A 13,487-nucleotide genomic window follows, 5' to 3' on the forward strand; every position below is an offset into this window, starting at 1 on the left:
ATCCATTCATATATGTACTCTCCATATTGCCGACACACTAGAGAATAATTACTGAATTGAAAATGAAATTTTATATCAAAGCCTTTAATATATAGAATATGTATCGCTATACATACTAGCTCTTGCTTTTGCTGCCAACATTTCCGTCTCCAAAACTCTTTTGAGTCGGTCTGGACACTGCATTCTGGTTATTTTGTTGATTGGATCCTGGTCTTTGACTAGAACTCGGCTTCTGATTACTTGTAGAACCTAGAATACATAAAACAAGGAAAATTTTAAATAATTCAACAGAATTGAAACACTTTTCATGTTGAAATTCTTATGATTACGCTTAATAAGTTTAATAACAATAAGAAGCGTGATTAAAAAAATATATACATATAACTTTTAGTATCTTCTCAAGTATATAGTATTAATTGTAATTTATATGTGTTTAGTGACTAATACTAAATTCAAACAGTTATTTAAACGTTATAAATTTTTGAGTGTTTATGAAATTAATAATAAATATACAATAATATAATATAATATACAAGTCTCAAAATCTTATTTTGAAATTGTATTTTACAAAATACAAGAATAATTTTATGTTATAGTTTAATACGTTGGATAAGCTAGGGATAAAGACACTGATAGTAAATATTTCAAATGAAAATTAAAATGATACGAGAATAGAAAATAATATTTCTTATTGCAAATGGAATTAATATGAAAAAGTAGTGCTAAAAGCATTTAATGGATTAAAATTTATGAAAAATTTATAGCTCATGTTGATTTTCACACAGTTATTCACAATTATATACCATATTATAGAATTTTCCAAAATATCACAAGACCAAAATTAGAAAACCAAAAAAAACAATTTATTTGTTTTAAATGTAAACTCATAATTAATATTTTTATAAAAAATTCAGTCTGTTTCAGATTGTCTAATGACATTGAGAACAAATCGTCAGACTAATTGTAAGAAGATCAGTTGCAGTCTCCACCGTTTTTTAAGCTGTTGTTCCTACATTTCCGATAAATAGTATATTTGAGATAAACTTGTTTTGCTTCTAATCTATTATAATTATAAACATATAAATTATTTATTTTCATCATGAATTACTTGATGTTTCTGAAGGACAGCAAACAATTGGCAACGTTTCTAAGAAGCCACATATTTGCGGTCGTTCTCCTCTATTTTGCAAAGCTGTTATTGCCGAAGGACAATCTCGTATAAGTCGGCATTTACCAGATACTGTCCCTAAATTGCAATTGTCACCTAAAATTTTAAATAAATTAGTAATGATATAAGAAATATAGATGTATTCTTTATGCAGCATTTTACAAATCATATATGAAAAATACTTAGCATTAAGTGTATTATTGTAATTCCTTAAATAACAATATTTAGTTATAATTATCTCAATATATTAATATTCATGACTTATTGTTAATACATGCTGACCTTCATATCTTTGTGAGACTCCCAAACTAAAAATTGTGAATAAAAGAGGCAATAGTAATAAATAAGAGATATTTGAGTTCACGTTCATCGTTAAATCTTATTTATTATTGATTATCCTATTATTGATTTTTATTATAAATTTATTGGAATAATGTATTTATAACTGTGAGTTACTAAATAACTCCATAACTATTTTTTAGACAAAACGTGTAATCAATTTAGAAACTTCACTGTTTATATTTGCAAACTGTTGTTTTAAAATATATTTTAAAGAATATATATATTTTGAGAATGTTGTTTTAAATTATATTTTAAAGAATATATATAACTATGAGAAATATTTAACATGATATATTGATTCACTGATATATTTTACTTTTTGAACCGATATTACCGATGAGATCAATTCTTGGACTAAAATCTTATTGGCGTTAATTTTATACGGGTATCTTTCTATATACACAAAAGTAAATACAATTAAAGACACGCACATGAATATAAATAAATATATAAATATTATATTTCAACACATACACACACAGATATATATATATATATATATATATATATATATATATATATATTATATTTGTATTTGTATTTGTATTGTAACTGGGAATTCCGGTTTACCATCGACAAAATTGATCAGAGTCGATCAACATATTTTTTTATATTTTTTCTCTAAAATTATTAAAATAAATAAGTAAACATGGGCGGCAAAAATTCGGTTTTTAATACTTCTGAGTTTTATTTTCATGCAATGAAGTTTCAGAATTGATTTCAAGTTATGTATAAAAGTAATTATTTAACTAAATAATTAGACAATTAAAATATATTTAAAATTATTTTTTCATTATTTATTATTAACTTCCCGTAGGGTGAGTTATAGTAATCTCAAAAAATCTAAAATGAAAATTTTTATATATCTTTACGTTTCTGAATATTTTGGCATACCTTAGAAAAAATGAATATATGTGTGTGTGTGTGCGCGGATACAAATTTTCTTCGACGATTTTGGGAACACCGATCAACCGATTTGAATAATTCAAAAAACATTCGGTTAGTATTGATAAGGAGACGTGCTGATTAGTTTTTGGCGAAGGCAGGCCTAGCCGTTTCGAAGATACGAAGCTAAAAGTGCAAAAATGACAGGTTCTCAAAGAACAAATCGGGTAATTTGAATGATTCAAAAGACATTCGATTCGTATTGATGTGGAGACGTACTGATTAGTTTTTGTAGGCAGGTCCATTCGTTTGGAAGATACAGAGTAAAAAGTGCAGAAATTCCGATTAGATCCTAGACTTCATAGCATTGTTCGTGAGCATATCGTTGTAGCCTAGTTGGTTGGCGCGTCATCGTTCGCGTTGTTAGATAAAAAAAAGTCAAGACTGATCGGGTTCGAATCCTACGTCTGTAATGTTTTTTTTATTTTTTTAAATACTTTTTATGTTTCTATAGTTGATACTACATAAACTATTTAAAACTGTTAACTCAGTGCATACATTTCGCAAACTAAAAATTGATTCATTTGAAATAAAATATGTTTATTCTAACAATAAGTCCGTTTAATTAGATTTTGTTTATATATATTTCATTCAAACATATATAAACAACGTCGTCTAATCTAATAAGTTTTCACATTTTGTCTACAAGTAACAAATAATGAAAATTCTAGTTTATAACTTCCCGTAGGGCAAGTTATAGTAATCGCAAAAAAATCGAAAATGAAAATTTTTATATATCTTTACGATTCAAAACCTTCTAAACATTATGGCATACCTTAGAAAAAATGTATGTATGTGTGTGTGTGAACACGGATGAAGCGATTTGAATAATTTAAAAATTATTCGATTCGTATTGATAAGGAGACGTGCTGATTAGTTTTTAGCAAAGGCAGGTCTACCCGTTCCAAAGATATGAGACAAAAAGTGCCAAAAACGGTAACTCAGATGAAGAACTGGTCAAATTTTCATGAAGGTAGGTCTAGTGGTTTCAGTGATCTAGTAAAAAAAGTAAAAAAAAAGCCATTTGGCGGTCAAAAATGATCATTAGACATATGCACATCAAATTATCAGATATTTTATAGATATTTTAACAATAAGTATAAATTTTGTTTACATTCCTATGGGTCCCGTACCAATGGTTATCCATTAGACGGCGACGCGGCGCTTACGCGCTTCGATATTCTGTCTCTATGCAGTTAAAGCAGTACGATTGCTTTGAAAAAAAGTTCAGAATTTCCAAAATATTTCAAAATAATTTTTTCTTCAAAAAGTCTTTTTTTATTAAAAAAAAATAAATTTTTGTCAAAAATTTATAGTTTCTCAAAAATCTAATTTTTTCAGAGTAACTTTTTTTCAAAAACGTTAATCTTTTTTAAAAAAAGATAATTTTTGGTACGGGAAGTTCCAGCAATTTGCCTTAAAGCACGATGCCATGCACCCCACTATTTAAATATTAAATAAAATAATCCCAATTAGATTAATCATTTTAATATTCAAATAAATACCGATAAAAAATGATTATAAGATACTGGCTAATACTGTTCAAATTTAATTAAGTTGAAATTAGTTAATTTTCAGTGTAATTTACAGAAAAATTCAAAATTTCGTTTTGTTTTTCTAGCAAATTGCTATAAATATCTTTTAATCTTTTTTATGATTATTTCTAATGTGAAAAATTTGAAATTTCGAACCGTTTGATTTCTGACGCCATCTCTTGCATTTTGAATCAAGTTTATGATAATCAACAAACCCGATTTGTCAAAATTCGTACAGTTCGAAAAATCTTATTAAGCATTATAAGTATTATACATTATAATTTGACAAGTTTCTAAAGTTAGATTCTGGAAGTGAGTTTATAATAATTGTTTGCAAAATAATTGCAAGATATAAGTCTAAAAAATGTATAAAGTGGAAACGAATGATGGCGAAGAATTAGAGTCTGCATTTTTATCTGAGCCTTACGTATTACATGAAGGATTAACAGGATTCGGTTGGTATAATTCGTTGGCCAAAATAAAGCATCCACACTGTTTTTTTTCCTTTTAAAGTTCCGTTGCAATAAAAAATGATAAAATTTTTGTAGTGGATTTGTTTATAGAGCATTTGAAAATATTATAAAGTGATTTAATGCATGCACAGAGTTCAGTATTATATATGTTGTTCTAGATGAAGGAGCAGATAATACAGATGATTCGAGTCAGGGTCACTTAGATAAATCCAATGCCCCCCTTCGAGAACAAGACAGATTTTTGCCTATTGCAAATATAGCAAAAATTATGAAGAAATCCATACCAGAAAATAGCAAAATGATTCAAAACAAAGTAAGATTTAACACAGCAAATAAATACTAGATTTGTGTAAATGCTGAACAACAGAAAATAATTTCTAGAGAAATATAAACTAATATCCCATATTCCATTATAAAAAAGTTTTATAAAACAATGTTTTAGATAGCTAAAGATGCCAGGGAATGTGTTCAAGAATGTGTGTCAGAGTTCATTTCATTTATAACATCGGAAGCCAGTGATAGATGCCAAGTTGAAAAACGGAAAACTATAAATGGAGAAGATATTTTATTTGCTATGTCAGCTTTGGGATTTGATAATTATGTAGAACCCTTGAAATTGTATCTCCAAAAATATCGAGAGGCATGTACTAAAGACACCATTTAGATGATCTATTGAATGTTTTATTATATGCATTTAGAATGAAAATTTATATTTGATGTTCTATTTTAGTCTGCAAAAGGAGAAAAAAGTTATCCGACAGATATTAATTATGATGATATTGCTTCTGAAGATTACGGTGAGTTGCTACTAATATTTTTTAATATTATCACACTAGTTCATTAAATTAAATTCAATTCTTGTGTTTTAGTATTGCATGTACTTTCATCATTTTTTTATAAATCATACTCTATTCTATTATCAAATAATTGTGAGTTTTTCTGTAATTTTGTTAGTTACAATATACATTCGCTTGAACATCATCAATAATTATAATTTAGTTATCATATAAATTTTAAGCTGAATTAAGAATTATATACTACTATAATAAGTATTTAATTAATAAATAATACTTATATTAGGAGCATCACCTGGAACTTCAGCTAAAGATAATTTACAGGATTCCTCACAATCAGATCAAGTAGTTTTCACTTATCAAGATGTAACTGTGGACGGAATAACCAACACATATCACATTAATCAGTAACTTTTTAGAATATAGATAAATTATTTATTATGTATAATGTTAACATATCAGTTTTTCATTTCAAATAAAAAAGGAAGCTTTACTTAATTTATTTTAATGCAATTAAAAGCAGCTTATAACTTTATTTTTCTTATTTTTCTTATAATTAGTAACTTATTTCCTTTAAGCTATTAATTGAAGTAAATAATATTATACGTTTAGTTATTTAAGGAGTTCATTATTTAAATTTTTTTCTGTATCACTTGTCAAAATTCAAACACTTCTACAATAATTTAACTTCATGTTTTATTCAAGTCCATTTCATTGGTCGCGCTACCAGGTTGATCAACCAATTATAGAGTCCAAGTTTACAAATCTATCAAATAACATTTTACAATGATTAGTTTTAAACATTATTGTTATATTATTTAGGGTTTATAATGCAACAAGTGAACAGAAAATTACAAATTAAAACCTTTATATCTAGATATTGATATATATAAAGTACAAATGTATAATCACTTTTTTGTGTTGTTAAGTTTATTAACACGATCATGGCGTCCTTTGCCATGATGTAGACAGCGCCGCAAAACATTAAACAATTTTTGACGTTGGCGGAAATCTTTTTTGAAAAATGTTTATATATTCCAAGCTTATATAAATTATGATTATAATAAAAATTTGGCGAAGTGTAGTGATAAAGTGATTGTTTATAGACATCTTCTAAAGTAAATATTTGTATCTAATCACTAATCAAATCACTGTAATCCCGATCTGTAATAATCATACGTTGAAGTTGGATGTGTTGGGATTTGAATTTTAAATACTTAAATTTTCTGTGCTTAGTTGAACTAACTTGAACATCAAAAGTAATTTTCATAATATTCTTGTTGTAAATAATGAGTTTTCAATAGGTATTACCCTTACCTAAAGAAAAATAACAAACAATTTAGTTGTATAAAAAAGTAAACCGTGATTTTTACTTTTTTCGTTGGCTGATTTGTTTTTAACATCTATTTATTATGTGTTGCATTAACTGACATAAAATAGTGTTAAATTTATTATCAAATTGTTAAACCATTAATGGTGAAATAGGTTATAGGTAACGTTAACGCATATTTTATGACATAATTTTGAGGTATGCATATGCAAGGAGTATGTCAACTAAATGAAATTAAGGTATTAAAAAGCTTTATTTTACACATTTTTTATGTTAACATTAAATGAGCTTGGTTGTTTGTTTCAGAAAGATAACACAGAAGTTAAAAACCAAAAAAAGAAAAACCATTTATTGTTGAAACAAGATCAATTATACTAAGATGTCCCTCGATCTATATGAATCAGTTGTAAGCTTTTTTTTTTCAAATAATTGTATATAAATACTATATATATTACAGATTTGAATACATAATTTAAGATTATTGAATTTGCCATAGGTTGAATCTTTATTTTATGGTGAACTCGAGGACCAAATGGATATTGGTAGGTTAAAACCCATTAATTGTTTATACTAGTTTAGTATATAGTGATAATTCAGTTAGTTGGTAATATTATTTCAGATCACATGGACCGAACAATCAATGAGCTATTGTCTCCTATTTATTCCTCATCTTCAACAGATCCTATGAATGTAAGCTCTGCATGATATTTACATATTCTATTGGTTTTTATATTTACATAACTATTACTAGTAATGGAAACACATTTTGAAGCAACACTATTAGCATTTTAATAATAAATAATATTAAGTATGTTATTAATCTTTATATAATAAATTTTACAGAATTTGCGTGATAAATTAAAATCTCATGTGTTACATGATCATATTGATTCTGCAGCACATAATATCATTACCTGCAGCCCTGATTTGAGTACAGTTAGTGAGCAAGATGAGATTACTGAAACTCCAACAACGAAACTTAAACTCTTACAAAATGCTACAAACAATTTTCTCTACACTCCTCAAACGCAGAAATCATATAAAAGTCTCAACACTTTTGATATTTTTGATTCTGCTCAAGATTCAGATGCAGAATGCAGTTCTTCAGAGATAGATATAGAAAATGGGAATAGAAAACTTAATCAATTATATAAAGAAGCGCAAAGGGAACTTAGAGTTGATGTTGGTTATGATGGTTTGTAAAAAAAAATATTTACATTTATTTACATATTTAATATAAAAATAATAATTTAGTCAAAACTTTATTTTTTATAAATTACCCACTAAGATATAAATAATTTTTATTTCATAATTTTATATTCAAAAACAATATTATTAATTTTATATATATATATATATATATATATATATATATATATATATATATATTATACATTCTAATACATATATATTTTCTGACACGATTATAATTTACATCATTAATTGAAGGTTTTTTAGATGACCAAAGCAATCGATATTATAAACAATGCAAATATTATTGAAATTTTGAATTATGTTATTTAGTAGATATCCTTACTATTTTGTGTACTGTTTATATAATTTTCTTTATCTACAGATGATGTAGTCATTAATGAACAGTTTCTCAAGATAAGTCGTGTTGCACATGAGCTTTCTACTGGAGCTAATATTGACTGTATATTTACACAAACAGAGCCATATTCAGAGATTTTAAATAATAATTTGGTTGATAATGATATGTCAAAGTATAATCCTGTTACGAATACAGATGCTTTTACTTTAAGAATGTCAAAATCTAAAACTGACTCTTTATTATGTATTGCAAATAATAATGAAGTTAAATATAAAAACCATGTAGAGTCATCTGTTCCTCAATGTTCTGGAGAAAAGTCTGAAATTGCTATGAGTAGATTTATGAATGATGTTCATAATGATATTACAGCATTAAATACCAAAAGTATTCAAAGATCATATGATTTTAAGTCATGCAAGGAAAATTTGCCATCAGGTTATAGAAGCTCTTATCATGAGGATATTGAGAATGTGCATTCTGAAAAACATTCAATTAGTTTATTTGAAGATGGAACAAATGAAATTGATAAAAGATGTAGTGAGTCGAATCACCAATATGAGGATGGTAGTTTGGAAAATATTGTAAGAGAATTGAATGTCTCTGAATCCGGCTCTGAAGAAAATATTGACTCATCTTTTACTACAAATAATAATTACATCACAGTTGTAGATGAATCCATTGAACGACCTGATATTTCTGTTGTATCAAATTCTCAGAAATCTAATCGTTTTCCTAGTAATTACATTAAGAGTTTTTCTAAAAAACCCTCGGAAATTATCACAATCTCAGATACTTCAGATGATGATTTAGAAGAAATTGTACACTCTGATATTATATCAAATTCCTTTCAATTATATCAAGACAATGCGAAGGATAATTTGCAAAATCCAACTGTAAATAATAATATAAAAATTCAAAATAAAGACTCAGAAACAGAAAATTCAGTAATGGATGCAAGTACTTATAAAACCATTCACTTACAAAATAATGAGCAGATTATTTCTACAAAATGTAATTCATTAAAAACTTCCATTAGCAATTCTGATATCCATATTGAATGTATTAATAATAGCACTATTGCAAAATCACAAAAGAAAAGAAAGCCAATTTTTCCAAGAATCATGTTAAGTCAAATTATTGAAAATCGCCAGCAATCTCAAAAAACGCAATCTCTGAAACACCATCAGTTTTCACAGCCAACGGTTAGACAGACTACAAATTCTTCACAAAATGTAATGAGGAAAACGCAATCAGACATATTAAAAGATGTTGTTGAAAAAACAAGCAATTTAAATATAAGAAAAAGTAAAAGTGAAAGTTCACTGACTTTTCACAAAAAAGTTATAAAATCATCGCCTAAAAAAAGTGAGCAATTTAAAGAGTTGGAGCAAACCACTTTTCAAAACCGCCTTGAGGAATTACAAAATGCTTATAATATCATGAACAATATTAGTAACAATAATTACCATAATGGAAATGTGTCAAATAATTCAGATATTGCTAATGAGACAACACAAAGCATACCTAATGAACTGCGCTTATTAAATACTGATCAAAATATTGAAATGCTAAAGAAGAATAGGAAAGATACAACTCAATTTATTTCTCCAAAAATAATTAGAACACCTAAGAAAAAAAATCTGTATAATCCATTAAACCCAAGTGCGCATTCTGACTTAAATTCTCATGAAAAGTCACCATCATCTTCTTTAATTGCGGTACATCCTTGCTTGATACTAAACTCTCCAACTTGCGAAAATGATCGAAATCGTATTTTAAATCAATTAAAAACATCAACTAAAAGGAAAAAAATGAAAAAGAAAACAAATAACCGTCCCAAAACACCACCTGTTAATGAACTTTACCAGGTTCCGAAGATTCAGATAGAAAGATCTGATTTGATAACATTCTCATATAAAACTCTGCAAAACAGTCAAGAGCAGAGAAAAAATAATAAATCAGTATACTCTGATTTCACAGATAGCCAAACATTAAATGAAACTAAATCAAAGAAAGAAAAAATTGTTAGGAAAAGAAAAAGTAAAAAGCGTCCTTTGGATGTTTCAAAGACTTTAAGCGCGAATAATTTAGTTGAAAGACAAGACAATAATGATGAACCAATAAATAAAATTACAAAACGTACATCAGCAGATCGGAATTCAAACACGAACATTAAAAATTCATTGTCAGAAGTTCCTAAAAGAGTGACAAAACATGGTCGAGAAGTTCCATTAGTGTGTTATAAGGAATTAGATGAGTCTTGTGACATTTCAGTATGTACTGAAGACAATAATAATAATTATTCTGAAGTTGATCAATGTGATAAATCAATTGGAGTTAATGAAAATGATATAACACACCTTACTAGTGACAGTGTACTAAATATGTTAATAATTGAAGTAGACAAAAATATTCAAAAACCTTGGAATTTAAGTTTATCTTTGAGCGATTTAGAGTCTATAGCTTCCTGCAAATCTTCAAGTAGAGAACATAAAAAAAAAGATGATAAACTACTAGATAATGTTACTAATGAACAGTGTTTGGAAACAAATTCTAACAATGCCTCTTTCAAATCTTCTGATTTTATGAATAACAATTCTAGTTTTGATAAAGAAGCCAATAATTACAATGATGATTTAGCAAAACGCGTTATAAGCTCAATGGACGAAATTATTGAAACACTACGTGAACATAATGTAGAAGAAGGGTGCCGTTCAGAATACACAAGCATTGCAAATAGTAATGTATTAAGTCACACAACACAAGTGGGAGTAACAACTGATAGTTTTGTTATTTCTTCTAACTCGAGTACAAAGAATAAAGGTGACTCTTTTCAATCTAATAAAAATCAATCTGAAGAATTGGTTGAACAGACAATAAATAGAATTGCATCAAATGAGAAAGATATTTTCATGAAATATACAGAAAATGCTACACATCAATCTAAATCATCTGAGGAAAACATGAATATAAGTAAGAATAAAGATGCCAACATGCTAGAAATACCAAATAATCTAGGAAGTGAGATAAATCCTGTGACTACAACTAATGAAATAATCACTGCATCAGAAAAAATAAATTCACTGGAATTTTCTTTGAAGCAACCTGCAGCATCCTTAAAAAATAAATCTATGCCACAAACTGTTGAAAACAAAATCGCATCGCCAGTTGCTTCTTCTGAAGTTTTCACTTTAAATTCGAGGCGAAAAGTCAAAAGCAAAAAAAGGGTCAAACCAAGCAGTGTTAATAAGAAAGTTTTGAGAAAAAAATCAGTAAAAACAAATAACACCAAAGATACTGAATTATTGGTCAAAAAAATAAGTGAAACAAATAATTATAATGAAAAAACTACAAATATTCCTGAAATCGTCTATGAATTATCATCTGATTCTGACACAGATATACCCAGGACAGATTGTACTCGGTCAATAACCAGTGATATTATTCCAAACATGATATTTAACGAGTATAGTGCAAAGGCATCTTCTGGGTATCCTAGTGATATTACTGAACGGTGGATTGAAATGAACAGACAATATGCAATTAATATGACTATGAATAAATCTTTGACGATAAATACAGAAACAAATTATTTTTCTGTAAGTGCAGATGTAAACGATTGTGAGAGCTATTGCATTACCAATCAGAATGATAATAATGATGATGAAACATACATAAAACCTGTTAGTCTTTCTGTAACAAATTCAGGAACACCGAAAAACTATAGCTCTGCTGTCTCATCAAATCACCAAACTCTAAGTCATACTTCTTATTCCAGTCCATCACACTACCATTCACTAGATGAGGATGAACAGCATTCTGCTAATGAGGATTGTATTCAACAAATTCAAGGCAAAGGCACAGAAAATAATTTATTAATATATTCACAAAATAACTCTTCTAGTTACAATAACAATTCTGAGATTGTCGGCATAAAGGCTGGCTGTAAAGTGAAATCCTATATGACAAGCAATATTATAAAACATAATAATATGCATTATGGAGATACTTCAGCTAGTGAAATTTCTCATGAATGTGGGAAATCATTAAAAACTAATACTAATTCTCAGAAATCAAATTTTATCAGTGAAATCATTCTTAGCTCACAAAATTCTTTGTCAAGAAGTGATACTATCTCAACGCTTAATTCATCAGATACTGAAAACTATTTTTCAACGGTTTCTGTAGATAACATGCTCTCCATTGAAAACTATACCACTAAATGCTCCAATATTTCCTCTGATAATTCAAATTGTGGCGATCATAATTCTAATACATCTTTTGAGTCATTTCACCCACATTTAAGAAGAGGAAGAATATCAGCATCATCACATCATTCAGAATTAGAAAAACATGTTGAATCCTCTACTATAATCCAACCAATAAATTTTTCATTGAGTGACATTGAAGAAAATGAATTATCCGAAAGAGATAAAGCATTTGACCAACAAGGTTAGTATGCAAATATATATTTATATATATATATATATATATATATATATATATATATAATAGATATTTAAACATTTTTATTTTTTGCAGATAATTTATATGAATATTCTTCTGATGAGTTGACTGATTCTACAAATAGGTAATAAATATATATTTAAGATTATATGCATAATATACACAATTGTATCTTCTACTATTTATGAATTACGGTACGTTTTTCATAGAACTGACACCAAAAATCATTTCATAAAACAAGCATTCAAACTTACACTGGACTCTATCCAATCATTGCGTAATATACTTGAGGAATCTAATGATTTATTGATGTCAAGTTTTGTTTCAAGTCCAAACTCAAAATTACAGAAGATTATAGCTATGAAGTAAGTTTTAAAGTTTTGTTATTTTCAAACTGTTTACTATTATATGTGCTATTGAAAACTTTGATCAAATTTCACATATAATTAAATCTGAACTCTATTACAAAGTCCTTACCAGGTTAATACATATTTCTTCAATTTCTATATTACAGTTTGTTGTCTGTTATTACAGTTGTTTGTTATTTATTTTAATGCTATGTTTTATTTCAGAAACTCATTGGAGAAAATGCGTATCAAAATGAATTCAAAATGAATTATTTATTTCATCATATTCAACTTCAAAATTACATTTTAGATATATAAATTTTATACTATATAATTATAAATTAATATTTATATTCGTATTTGACATGCGATTTATATTTAATATTTATGTAAATAGATAATAATGAATTCTATTAATTAATCTTACGATGTAACTATTTTTAATGTTCAATAAACATTTTTGAACAACTATTTTGTTAAAAGAGATATTTAAATGGTATTTGATATTTCCAAGATAAAAAGAACAAATAGAAG

The 13,487-nt window shown here is 27.1% G+C and overlaps 2 protein-coding genes and 1 long non-coding RNA gene across 3 annotated transcripts; 2 read left to right on the forward strand and 1 right to left on the reverse strand.

The window, feature by feature from the left end:
• Positions 1-163: 163 nt before the first annotated feature.
• LOC113374590 lies at positions 164-1,535 on the reverse strand. The gene is made up of 3 exons (XR_003367003.1): positions 1,451-1,535; positions 1,109-1,264; positions 164-249 (listed from the first exon to the last, which is right to left on the reverse strand). It is a non-coding gene; the product is annotated as an uncharacterized LOC113374590 (long non-coding RNA).
• Positions 1,536-4,238: 2,703 nt separating this feature from the next.
• LOC113363604 (nuclear transcription factor Y subunit beta) lies at positions 4,239-5,739 on the forward strand. The gene is made up of 5 exons (XM_026606097.1): positions 4,239-4,445; positions 4,622-4,776; positions 4,906-5,103; positions 5,194-5,260; positions 5,544-5,739. Exons 1-5 carry the CDS (start codon positions 4,355-4,357, stop codon positions 5,666-5,668), a joined length of 636 nt encoding a protein of 211 aa, XP_026461882.1. The 5' UTR covers positions 4,239-4,354; the 3' UTR covers positions 5,669-5,739.
• Positions 5,740-6,711: 972 nt separating this feature from the next.
• LOC113385501 (probable serine/threonine-protein kinase DDB_G0282963) lies at positions 6,712-13,221 on the forward strand. The gene is made up of 10 exons (XM_026623359.1): positions 6,712-6,826; positions 6,894-6,993; positions 7,084-7,129; positions 7,207-7,277; positions 7,431-7,782; positions 8,164-9,857; positions 9,960-12,591; positions 12,682-12,730; positions 12,816-12,971; positions 13,179-13,221. The coding sequence occupies exons 2-10, from the start codon at positions 6,967-6,969 to the stop codon at positions 13,219-13,221; spliced, it is 5,070 nt and encodes a 1,689-aa protein (XP_026479144.1). The 5' UTR covers positions 6,712-6,826; positions 6,894-6,966.
• The last annotated feature ends 266 nt before the right edge of the window (positions 13,222-13,487 follow it).

The sequence above is a fragment of the Ctenocephalides felis genome, unplaced genomic scaffold, assembly GCF_003426905.1.
Source record: "Ctenocephalides felis isolate EL2017-DRISC unplaced genomic scaffold, ASM342690v1 CF-g0.4_SCAFFOLD_00845, whole genome shotgun sequence".
Classification (NCBI taxonomy): domain Eukaryota; kingdom Metazoa; phylum Arthropoda; class Insecta; order Siphonaptera; family Pulicidae; genus Ctenocephalides; species Ctenocephalides felis.

What these genes read in the sequence shown, in the direction of transcription:
- LOC113363604 (XM_026606097.1), top strand. Translation starts at nt 4,355, where the DNA reads ATGTATAAAGTGGAAACGAATGATGGCGAAGAATTAGAGTCTGCATTT. An exon ending in GCAAAATGATTCAAAACAAA is followed by an intron (nt 4,777 to 4,905) that starts GTAAGATTTAAC and finishes ACAATGTTTTAG; the next exon opens with ATAGCTAAAGATGCCAGGGA. An exon ending in TATTGCTTCTGAAGATTACG is followed by an intron (nt 5,261 to 5,543) that starts GTGAGTTGCTAC and finishes TACTTATATTAG; the next exon opens with GAGCATCACCTGGAACTTCA.
- LOC113385501 (XM_026623359.1), top strand. Translation starts at nt 6,967, where the DNA reads ATGTCCCTCGATCTATATGAATCAGTT. An exon ending in CTTCAACAGATCCTATGAAT is followed by an intron (nt 7,278 to 7,430) that starts GTAAGCTCTGCA and finishes TAAATTTTACAG; the next exon opens with AATTTGCGTGATAAATTAAA. An exon ending in CAGAAGATTATAGCTATGAA is followed by an intron (nt 12,972 to 13,178) that starts GTAAGTTTTAAA and finishes GTTTTATTTCAG; the next exon opens with AAACTCATTGGAGAAAATGC.